Genomic DNA, 12,752 nt, shown 5'->3' with positions numbered 1-12,752 from the left:
TATATTAATTTATGCTTTAATATTGTCTACTCTTACCATTGATAAAGATGTTATATATCATATATATATATATATATATATATATATATATATATATATATATATTAAGTGTTTTGTATGAAAATAATTATAAAATAATTTGTCATACTAAAATTACTACTGTGTTATGGAAAACACTTGAAAAAAACTATGCATTTCCAAAGAAAAAAAAGAGAGTTTAGCTTGATGTTTATATGAAAAAAAAAATGACTGATAAGAAATTATCATATTAATAATTTTAATAATATTTTTTATGACATGAAATTGAAATGAATTATTTTAATTGATATAATTTTTAAGATCATGTAAATGTTGATAAAAGAAGAAATCTTGATATCAAAAATTGAAGGGATGGTCAAATAAAAACTAAACTTGTTTTCCAGCAATTATTTAAAAAAAAGAGTTTTTCATGTTTCGGAATTTATAAACTTTCTTGTGCTCAATAAGGTTATGAAGTGTTGTGCTCAACAAGGTTATGAAGTAGTTTTAAAGTGCAATAAGATTATTATTTCTAGACATGTGTTTTGGTTGGTAAATGATATACTTGTGATCGCTTGTTTGAGTTAAATGTTTTTATCTTGTAATAAAATATTTATAAGTTTTCTTTGATTATTACAAAATCTTAAGTTGTGATATATGACATGCTATTATTATAATTGTTGAGAAGTTTGGTTAGAGACCATTCAAATTATAAAATTTTGAGGTGCAAAATTAATTAATTAAAGAAGTGATGATACATGTCTTTATAAATGAATGTTTTTGTGTGAAACTCATGGTATTATTCATTAAGTAACATCTTCATATAGTGTATGGTGTTAATATAATGGTGCAGCGAAAGAAAGAAAGAAAGAAAGAAAGAAAAAAATGCTTTGATATGGTAAATGTTATTCTACAAGTTCTAGCTTACCTAACATTATATTAGTGAAATTTTATATCATGGTTACCATATGTTTAACACAAAAGATTGTGATAAAACTTGTTATGAGTTATGAAAGAAAAAAGAACCACATTTAAAATATTTCAAAGTGTGGGAGTGTCTTATAAAGGTTAATATACCTCTTAATGAGAATAAAAAAATCTTTGATTATTTATATCGATAAATATCTAGAGATGTTTACTTCAAATGATAAATTGACTAAATTTGTTTGTGATACCTCTAGTACTGTTTTGCCGTCTAGTAATAATATTATTTGTGTTTTTTCTAGTTATGGAAATAGGTCCAATTTCTTGAGATGACTGAATGATATTTTAATGTAAATTGGGTATTGATTCTAGTGGCACAAAACCAACTACTGGTTATGGTTATGTTTTAACTTTGGATGGAGGTGCACGATCATGGATATGTTAAAAAATTGTTGTTCTGTCATAATTTACTATGCAAGCATAAATTATTCCTATGTTCAATGCATCATGAAAATCAAATTGTTATATTTAAAGTTTTAGTAAAAATGTCAATAAAATTGACATATAAGAATGAGAGACAAAAGTATTAGAAACTTAATTAATGGTTAACTCTCTTGACTTTGTCAAGTCAAAAAGAAATATTGCAGATTTGTTTATCAAAGGGTTGATGCATCATCAACAAGAATTTAAGTCATCGAGGGGAATGAGACTATAGCCTATAAATTAGTTACAACAATGGACACTCATCTCCACATGAATGGCGATCCCATGGAATTGAGTTCAATGGGTAACAACGAAGTTGTTGTTGACTAAAGTACACCAAATAATTTGATTAAATTTTATGTCTCATTCTTATGGCGATGTGTACTATAAATTGTGGCAATAATAAGGTTGAGGTATATGCATTATTATGCTTATTTTATAAAATACCTTTTAATAAACCCAATGGTTGAGGTATGTGTATTATTTTATAAAATACATCTTAATAAACCCAATGACAACTATTGTAGGGGTGTGAGTCACAAACCACCCTTTTGAGGATTTACCTAGTGAGTGTGATGGTGGGGCCGCCATTGTGAGACACGGGCAAGTCTCTAAGTGACACTCATAAAACAAGATACATGCACAAGGCCGAAACGTGCACCCACTGATTAGAACCTATAATGAACGTTGATATTGTATGTGTTATTTATTAAAATCCGACCACAAGGGATGTAGCTCAAGACAATCAAGTCTCTGAATTTTCTCGGGTGGAAGTTTATAAGCACTAGGTGTAAGGGTCAGACCTGGAAGGTTCCTTACACTGAACTACAATATTTTGTTTTAAAAGATAATATATTTTTGTTTTATTTTATTTTTTAAATTATGTGGGGCATTGTTAGAAATATTCTAATATAATTTAAAAAATAAATAATTAAAATAAAAAATTTACTGTTACTCGTGTGTTTATAGACCTTTAATTTATGAGTTCATGTTTTTTTATGGCTAACGGCTATATTCTTATTACTATTTACTCCTTCGTCTCCCTTTTCTACCTATAAATATCACCTACATGCATGGGAAAAAAACACAACAACATAAACAATAAACACTAGAGTTCTCTAAAAAGTGTTTTTCTTTTCTTCTCTATATTATCTTTAAGACATTGGTGTTCATAAGGTTCGAAGATCCTTCGCTGCACTCAATCGATCTGATGGATTGTTGTATCTTGGGAGAGAAATGCATATGATTTGAAACACATATAATTGTGTATTTGTTTAGCCCTGTGCAGTAGGGGCATTTTCTCTCTAACGATAGCGCTATGCGTGCCTCAACCCAGGCTATTTCTACTCCTTTCCGATCATCTACTTTTTATCTCTTATTGTTATTATAATTATTGATCTCTTATTAATATTAATTGATTTATATATATGTCATTATTATTATTGCTCTAATAATTATTATTATATTATTTCATATTTTGATTATTACTAGTAATTCGAGTAATCATTTTTCTAACACATTGATTAATAAAACATTAGATGAGTTTTTCATTGTATTGATTAGACGAGTTTAGCAATATGCACAAGTTATTCATATATTGATTAGATGAATTTAGTAATATCCATTATACAAGTTTGACCATATGTAGATTAGACAAGTTTGTCCATTCACTAATTAGATGAATCTTGCAATACACATTAGAGAATTTTATGCATACACTAGATAAATGAGTTTGTCCATACAATGATTAGATTAGTCTAAGAATATATATTAGACGAGTGTGTCCATACATTGATTAGATGAGTCTTGCATCATACATTTGACGACTCTATCCATTCTCTAATTCGATGAGTCTTACAATACATATTAGACAACTTTGTCCATACACTGATTAAACGAGTCTAACAATACACATTAGACGAGTATCTTCATATATTGATTAGACGACTCTACCAAGACATATTAAATGAGTTTTTCGATGCATTAATTAGACGAGTCTAACAATACACATTAAACCAATTTGTCCATACACTTATTTGTATTTTTAGCAATTCTACTCTACATATTTTTGCATGCTCTATCATTTGTATTTTTATGGAGTCTACATATGTTTTTTCACATGGTCTATCTTTTATATCCTTACAAAGTATATTTTTTACAATTTTATAGACTATTTTTTGCACTATATTTTTGCACATGATCTATCTTTTATATCTTTACAAAGTATAATTTTTATATTTTTACGAACATATTGACTTTCTAAACCTATAAATCCCTTTTCAAATTAATTTTATTCAAAACTTAATTACAATCTTAAAAATATTTGTTATTTATTTCATCAACCTCTAAATCTATTTTAATATAATATATATTTACTAACATAAAAAACACACAAATAAACACCATCTTGTGAGCAAACACGAGTTTAAAACTAGTTAAACTTTTAAAAGTTACAACATGTGAACTACAATAATGCATCTTTTTGTAAAAGATTTGTAATTTGATTTTTGTTGTAGAATTAGTAATAAAATTTGTATTGTACTCTTTGCATTGAAATTAAGGTGCAAATATTAGTTCTACATGTTATTGATGAGTCTCTTATGGGGATTACCAAGGAGAACTATTAGATTCAAATTTGGATTTCCAACAATTTCACTATCAAGTTTGAGTTTCTTAACATTGGCACTTCCTCTTCAAACAGAAACATTTCAAACTACGAGCATCCCTTTACTTATTTGAGTCGGTTATAGAGACAAATTTTTGGTTCTATTACCACTTTATGGATCTTTTGAAGGAGGATCATTAGGGAAATATAAGATTAATGAAATACAAGTTCAACTAAAATAAAGGATTGATATCATCTTTAACCCAACTTCTTAAAGTGGTGAATTTATGAATCTTTTTTCCTTATATATTGTTCAACTTTCTTATTTTACTCACGATGAAACTTAGATTCACACTTAAATTCTTAATCTTCGAAAAATTGAAGAATAATTCTAACTATTAAATGGTTTGCAATTTATTTTTATTATTTGGAAGGACATGTATAATATTAATATGAAGTAATGTTGAATAGAAGTAAACGAAGTATTTTATTTTCCACAAATTTGAAGAGGAAAACATAACCCACTTGTTCTTAACTTGTAATATAGTAAACAGAGTGTGGAACTTATGTAATATATAGGTAGGTATAAGTTCTTTGCAACATAACTAATTAAATAAGCATTTCTAACAATTTTCTTTATCGATTTTTAATAAAAAAGGAAATAAGTTATGGAAAGACTTATGGATATCAATTATTTGGAACATATGGAACCATTGAAACAAGATTGTATTTAGATAAGAGAGAGTGGATCCAAAGAAATTTTTTACTTTGACACAATTAAATGTTCGGGCATTGATGAAATTTGAACTCTCAAATGTTTATTTTTCTTATAATAATTGGAATTTGTGTTCTGTTGAGTGCATCAAATTAGCAACTTAGAATCCTCTAATCAGATTTTGATGTGGGAGAATCCAATGCTTCGACACACTTAGACTTTCCATTCTAGAATTTTCTATGTTGTTATACAAATAATTTTACAGAGCATTGTCTCACTGCGGGACAAAGTCTACTAAGAATGAAATACTCTTTTGTTTTACTTCTCAACCTCCATACAATCAAGGAACAAAATATTGCACAAAACAAATACAAGAATTGACAAAATTTGTACAACAAAAACTACCCTATTATTGATGCATTACTTTGAATAACTACTTGGAAGACTTGTGAACTAGTATGAAAATCAATTTGAAAAGAGAAAGTTCATAAAGCAAATAGATAATGTCTGACATGTGAATAGTTTTCGAGTTGAACTTTAAACATAGTTGCACTTGTTATACGTAAATTCCTCTCTTTGGTCCCAAACTTTGTTGTTATATAGACTTATTTAGGTTGATTTGGGTTTTCCAACATAAAAAAAAATACTCTTTATTGATTAAAAAATAATAATAGATAAACTTTACTTTTTAAAAATACAGTATAATGATTACGTAAATTTAGTCACAAATAATGTTAGATATGTATAAGTTAGGAGAAAGGAAAAATACGCATAAGAGGTATTTGATGAAAACCAACTAAAATATAGTTTTCATATTGATTTCTTGGAACTTGTTCGATATATAGAGTACAATAATATAAGGGATAAAATAAAATCTAATACATAAATATTTAATAACAATGAAAGAGAATAAAATATATGATATCTCCATAGAATTAAATTCAGAATACATGATATCTCTAACAAATTAAAGTTAAAATGCCGATGGTGTTTATAATGAATCATCCACAATTTTCGTTATATTTCTAAATCTAGATATTTAGACCTATTTGTTCAAGTTAAAAGCAATTTCAACTGGTTGATTATTACTTTTCAAAATAATGAAAAGCTAAATAAATAAAATATATTATTATATTTGAAAGCTATATGAAACATCACATTATGAACTCATTTGCTTCTTTATAAGAAAAAGTATTTTTCTTCTCGTGAATAAACGTGGACTAACTTCTAATTTTTCCTTTTGCAATTCCTTCTAAATAATTACTAAATTATGTTCTATCCTTAACACTTTTTTATCTTAAAAAAATTGACACTTAGGCCTCTCAAAAATTTATTTCCTCCACTTTCATGTTTTCATTCTTTTTCTTTTTAATTCTAATTCTACTTTTTATGAGTTATATATATCTTTATCAACATATAAAAGTTTCAGGAAAATATATTGGCAATTTTTTTCTTTTTTGAAAGTTCAAAATTCTCTTTATACTAAACTTGTGAAAGCCATTTATGCACCAGAGTATACTTGGAGTGTTGACTTTAGACATTTTTGGTTGAAATGTGATTCTATTTGGTCTGAAAGTCTTCTCTTTATAATGAATGTTCCTTGGACTTTTAGAGACAAATAGAAAAAATATTTGAAGATTTATACTTATATGAAATTTAAAGTTTTACATATTTCTAGGGAAGGAAAGCATGGTGCTATAATAAATTGACCAATTTAGGCTTAGTTAACAGGGACAATTTAAATGGTATTCAATTATACCTCCTAACATCAGTTAATTTTTTTTTAATAGGTACTAACTTTTATTTATATTATATATATATATATATATATATATATATATATATATATATATTACCTTATTTTGAAGCTTGTCTTGTACTTTATCAATCATGATCTCGTACAAGTTCCGATAAATCTTTTATTCATAATTTTTTTTCTTCATTTTTTATGTAATTTCGTCACATTCGTCTTTATATAATTCACACTCCATATCTCTTTGTATTCATCTTTTTCATCAACACTTATCTTATTTACCCACATTTACGGTGGCAGACTTATGTGTACACAATGGACAAGCGCATCTCCTGATTTTGTTAAAATCATTATTAAGTATATGAAAATCTTTTATTTTGCCCCTCCTAATCTTATATATTTGTCTCCCCTCTCTTCTCACCATATTGTCTCTAATGACCTAAGGTCTTACATCCACATTTTTCTCCTCATCTCTATCATTTATACTCATCACATTCATCTACTTCATTCACAATCTCCTTTACCCACTATAAGTTTTTTTCAACTTTTCATTTTTATTTTATTTTATTGAAGATAAAGGCGTTGTATGAGATTTGTTTTTTTAATTGTTGTCATTCATGTGTTGAACTTTCTTTTGAAATAGTAACTACTGTACAAATATATTCTGAAATAGTACATATATTTTCTTTTGAAAATCATCTTAACTACTGTACAAACCCTCTAGTTTGCTTATAGTAAAGTACATAATTTTAATTTTTTGAGAGTGCTCACTCTCACTCTTGTTCAACCTTAAGCACCACCATGATTCATTTAATTTCCAATGCCATTAAATCATTACCAATTTCAGTCCATCACTATCAAGAAACACATTCTGATGTAAATTCATGGGTTCATTATTCTTCACGAACCCTTACTCTTGATGAATGGAACCCTTACGATTAAAACTTTTAAAAATATGAAATAAATTGAAAAAATCTCCAATAATAATAGAATAAAATAAACTGTTAAATATTATTTTCTTTTATTTGCGTCTTGGATTTTTACAAATGGTTGCTATCAATGTCTTGTTAGAATAAAATTAATATAATGATAGCACTACTAATTTATTAAAAGAAAAAATTAGTACAACCATTACTCACCATCTTTCATTCTTTTTATTTGGAAGTCGTATTATAAAACAATTAGAATATCAAGAACAAAGTTTCTTTTTTTAAAATTAATGTTAGAATAACTTTTTTCTCATCATAATTTAAATAGCATTTTGTATGTATTTTAACTTTGTTTTCCATGGTTACTGTTTCCATTCCATTGCGGGTGGAATCTAACTTTTTTTTTTAATTAATGTTATTACCTAATAAAGATATCATATCGCACTCGGTATAATCATTTGATATAAAAAATAATAATTTTTTCTATTGAAAATGCTAGGTTATTGTTTTATTCTTAAACCAATCGTTTAAATATGTTCAAGAACATTTCTGACCAATCATTACAGATATATTTTCTACAAGAGCTTTCTTGTGATTGGTAGAGAGTTACGTACTAAGACACAACCGAACTTTGTTGATCCCGTTAGCAGAAAAAATGTTTGTAATACCCGCCACAGTTTACCCATCCATATCAAGACCGACATCACCTATGACAACATATGAATTATGTAACAACTCTACAGCTAGTCGTGAGAATCAAAACAACCTCATTCAAATCAAATTCACACAAAAGGCCAATACTAGCCGCTTGATCCATCAAACATTCTCTCTCTCTCTCTCTTTCTGCATGTACATATATGGGTGAGTGATCCATATAGTGAACATTCATTCATCCACTCACTCAGAAAGAGGGTGTGAAAAAATGGCTCAGGTTCCGTTTCCCTCGAATCTTTTGCCAGGAGATGGAAGCCCCGAATGGATGAGTAGGGCAGACAATGCATGGCAGCTGGTGGCTGCAACACTGGTGGGTCTGCAGAGTGTTCCAGGGCTCATAATATTGTATGGTGGAGCTGTGAAGAAGAAATGGGCAGTGAACTCAGCATTCATGTCACTCTATGCTTTTGCGTGTGTGTTTTTCTGCTGGGTTGTGTGGGGATACAGAATGTCCTTTGGTGACCCACTTGTCCCTTTCTGGGGAAAACCTGCCATGTCACTTGATCATGGATATCTCTTCGAGAGGGCCTTTCTGGGGGCCTTCCCTAATGCCACAATGGTGTATTTTCAGTGTGTGTTTGCAGCCATTACTCTGATTCTCATTGCCGGGGCTGTGTTGGGGCGCATGAACTTCTATGCTTGGATGCTGTTTGTGCCTTTGTGGCTCACATTCTCCTACACCTTCACAGCTTTCAGCATATGGAGTACTAATGGCTTCTTGTCCAAAATGGGGATAATAGATTACTCAGGTGGATATGTCATCCATTTGTCTTCTGGGGTTGCTGGTTTCACAGCTGCATATTGGGTAAACATCAGGGTTTTTTGTATCTATATGCTAACTAATTCTATGGTTAATGTTTTTAGTTAATCATATCTAGTATTTGTCATAATCGATTTTTCCTTTAGGGATAGAAATATGCTTGTATAATGACTGAAACTATGTGTGTATATGATTTGACAGGTCGGGCCAAGGCTAAACAAGGACAGGGAAAGGTTTCCTCCAAACAACATCCTTCTGATGCTGGCAGGTGCAGGGTTGTTGTGGATGGGGTGGACAGGGTTCAACGGAGGAGATCCATACATAGTGAATGCAGATGCTTCCCTTGCCGTACTCAACACCCACGCTTGCACTGCCACCAGCTTGCTCACTTGGGTCATTCTTGATGTCATCTTTTTCCGAAAGCCTTCTGTCATTGGAGCTGTTCAAGGCATGATCACTGGTTTGGTCTGCATTACTCCTGCCGCAGGTTTCTTTCTCAATTTTTCACTCTCTCTCTCTCTATATGTATATATATACCTACGTATATTTTTTTTTTTGTGCACTGCACTGTAGAAACTAGTTAGGTTGTTAGATTCTGGTTATGCCACAGTTCATTTTTGTTGGGATAGCACATTGACTACATAATTTCATTTTGTCGGGGATAGCATATTAACCGGGTGTAAACCTGGTTTTACAAGTATATTTATATAAGGTTGAATTAGGTTGGAGTGATGAATTTGAGTTTTTTCTAGCCAGATATTTTATTAGTTAAATTTATTGTATTAACTCCTATCCTATCGAGAGATTCATTATTTGTCAGACCTATCGTGCCAATCTCAATAAAATCGTCATTAGATCATCCATTAATGTCTAATCTCATACTTAAGATGTATATGTTTGGGTGTGAAATGGATGTGTTACAAATCTCACATTAACTAGAAATAAGATCAGTTTATAGTACATAAATAAGTGTATATCTCACCCTCTTCTTAACACATTTTTAAACAATATTAAATGTTTCTTCAATATTCTACAATAGTTTTAACATAAAGTAACTTTTTACAAATTTCATCCTCCAAAGTTAACAACTTTCAATATTTTTACTTAAATATAAGCTATCCCAAACATGTTATAACCTAACTAGTGTGTATTATCTTATTCAGGAGTTGTGGAGGGATGGGCAGCACTTTTAATGGGAGTGTTCTCTGGGTCAATTCCTTGGTTCACCATGATGGTGGTTCACAAGAGATCAAAGCTACTGCAGAAGGTTGATGACACCATGGCAGTGTTCCACACTCACGCCATTGCAGGAACCTTAGGAGGATTACTCACTGGGCTGTTTGCCGAGCCAAGACTCAACAAATTGTTCTACGGAGTTCCTGGTCAATACGTTGGCTTTTTCTATGGTTTCCATTCCAACAAGGTGCACACAGGGTTCAGACAAATGGGGGTTCAAATCATTGGGATTATCTTTGTTGTCTTTGTCAATGTTGTCACCACAAGCTTGATATGCCTCTTCATTAGAGTTTTTGTTCCACTGAGAATGTCTGAAGAGGATATGGAGATTGGTGATGAAGCTGCTCATGGGGAAGAGGCTTATGCCATCTGGGGTCAGGGTGATAAGCTTGAAAATTCAAGTTCAAAGTATGGAAGTTCATTGTATGATGATGTTGAAGCTGGGTCACACAAGAAGAAACATGGTGGCGTGGTTGAGATGATGTAGAACTAGTTAAATACATTATAGTCTGATCGATGTCGTTGTCTAGTCTTGTTCCTGTCCTCAAAAACATACACACATAAATATAAATATATATAGTAAAATAAATGTTGTGTTTCATTGTAGTCTGGGTCATACAACAACAAACAACAACGTTATTTTACTTTCCTATGTTCATTCTTCATAACAAATGAACAAGATCGGTGATGGAAAGAAGTGTTCTTGTCATGTTTCTTTAAGTTGACACTTCTTTCTATGACATGTTTTCTGTTTTTTCCCGCTTAAGTTTGTAGTTACGCGGGTGGACTATTTCACCAAACATAAGATTCTCAACGTTTGTATCCTGAGAAAAAAATTAAAACTATTAATGTGTCAACAAGTTCTATTAACGATGAGTTTTCATTTTAATTTTATTTGGTTTTTTATCAGCAAGAAGTGATATATTATATACGGATACAAAATTCACTAACACCTGCCCATCAATTATCAGCTCCATTACACACCTTCACTTGATGAATTTGACATGTCATTTTGTGCTTCAATTTTATGCTCTCAGGATCACTCCATCATTTCTGTGTGCAAATAATGTTATTTTGCGGTGCCTCACATGTGGATAGGTATTTTGCTTCCTGTGCATCTGAGCCATGTCCATACTAAACACTACTTTGCTTAAATTACCAACATCCATATAATTATACTCCTCTAACCAAAATGCATATTATAAACTCTCTCCCTGTAGATCATGTATCCTCACCCATCACTGAGGTTTAATTATAGTTGTCGGAATCAAATCTTTTGTCCAAGTAAAGACTTTTAAAACTTAAGAATTTAAAGAACCAATATCATTAACACTTTATACATGTCCTCAAACTCAGACTCATTAAAACCTTAAAAAGGGAATAACTTTCCTATATCCTAAAGTCTTCCATATAAAACTTTTTTACACTTATTGGGTAACTTAACCCATTTTTAACAAAAATGGATTAATCGACTAAAAATTTAGAGGACAAGGTAAGTCATGTTAAGTCTTGACGAATTCTAAGATAAATTCGTCCTTTATAAAAGTTGAAGTTATCATGGTACCTAACGTGTAATCAACTGAAGTCGTTAATGGAATTGGTATAATTGGAAGAATGCTAATGTCTAATGACTTCGGTTGATTACAAATATAAAGAAGTCGTCAGAAATCATGACGATTTCAATCTTTTCAAAATTTATAAAGTAACTGTTTTCATACATAACAACTTTATTTTAGAAGTATTTGAGACTTTGCATGATTTGTCTCTTTTTATAAATTTTTAGTTAACTAGTTCATTTTTGTAAAAAATACGTTTAAGTTAACCTATAACCGTAAAAAATCATCCATATAATGTTTAGTATTTTACATATAATGATATGAAGAAGTGGTTCATTTTCCTTTGAAAGAGTAATTCTTTCCTTTGAAAGAATAATTCTACCATGAAAATGATTTTTATATTCTTGTAAATCCTTTAGTGTATGGTGAAGATAATTGAGATAAAACAATTATCACAAATATGATTTAGAACTTGTGGAAATTTTTTTACTATACTAAAATACAAAACCCAAAAGCATTAAAAAATAAGTGTACACAAGTTTTTATATTGGTAATGCGTATTTATATTCTAAAATAAGTGTACACAAGCTTTGTTCTCAGTCTTGTTTTCGGCTTCGTGTGCAAAATCAACTTCGCCACAGGGATCATTCCATCCCGTTGTTGAGGTTTGCAACTGCACTAAACAGATGTGCCTTACTCAGAGAACCTTTCACTCGCCACTTCTTGCATCTTCTGGAATTGCATTAATTAGTGAGACCTACGTGCTAACCAACTGCGCCACCACCCCAGTGACTTACCTGAATTCTCTCCTTCTTTGTAGAAAGTTATTTAGATTAAATAATTTCAATAATTTGTGACCAAGTGAGAAGAAAAATGTAACTTTAACATTTAATTATTGGAACAACACTACAGTTTCTTTTTTTAAACATAATATTTATTATTCAACTCATAAATATTTAATTCCAAATATTTAAGACAATTAAGTATTTAAGTTTCACTAAATTATTGGAACAACACTATGATTCTTTTTTTTAAACCTAATACTTATTATAGATCCTA

General features: G+C 30.1%; 1 protein-coding gene across 2 annotated transcripts; it reads left to right on the top strand.

The window, feature by feature from the left end:
- Positions 1-1,936: 1,936 nt before the first annotated feature.
- LOC114173615 (ammonium transporter 2 member 5) lies at positions 1,937-10,630 on the top strand. 2 transcript variants are annotated; one of them, XM_028058104.2, is made up of 4 exons: positions 1,937-1,948; positions 8,359-8,946; positions 9,103-9,388; positions 10,065-10,630. In XM_028058104.2, the coding sequence occupies exons 1-4, from the start codon at positions 1,937-1,939 to the stop codon at positions 10,622-10,624; spliced, it is 1,446 nt and encodes a 481-aa protein (XP_027913905.1). In that variant the 3' UTR covers positions 10,625-10,630. The 2 variants fall into 2 exon arrangements, with proteins under 2 accessions (XP_027913905.1, XP_085526305.1); XM_085670179.1 differs by lacking the exon at positions 1,937-1,948 and having other exon boundaries at positions 8,350-8,946.
- Positions 10,631-12,752: the final 2,122 nt, after the last annotated feature.

This window comes from Vigna unguiculata, chromosome 2 (assembly GCF_037176805.1).
Source record: "Vigna unguiculata cultivar grain cowpea cultivar isolate G323 ecotype 2 chromosome 2, ASM3717680v1, whole genome shotgun sequence".
In the NCBI taxonomy this organism is placed as follows: domain Eukaryota; kingdom Viridiplantae; phylum Streptophyta; class Magnoliopsida; order Fabales; family Fabaceae; genus Vigna; species Vigna unguiculata.
This window is presented reverse-complemented; position numbering and strand designations above follow the sequence as displayed.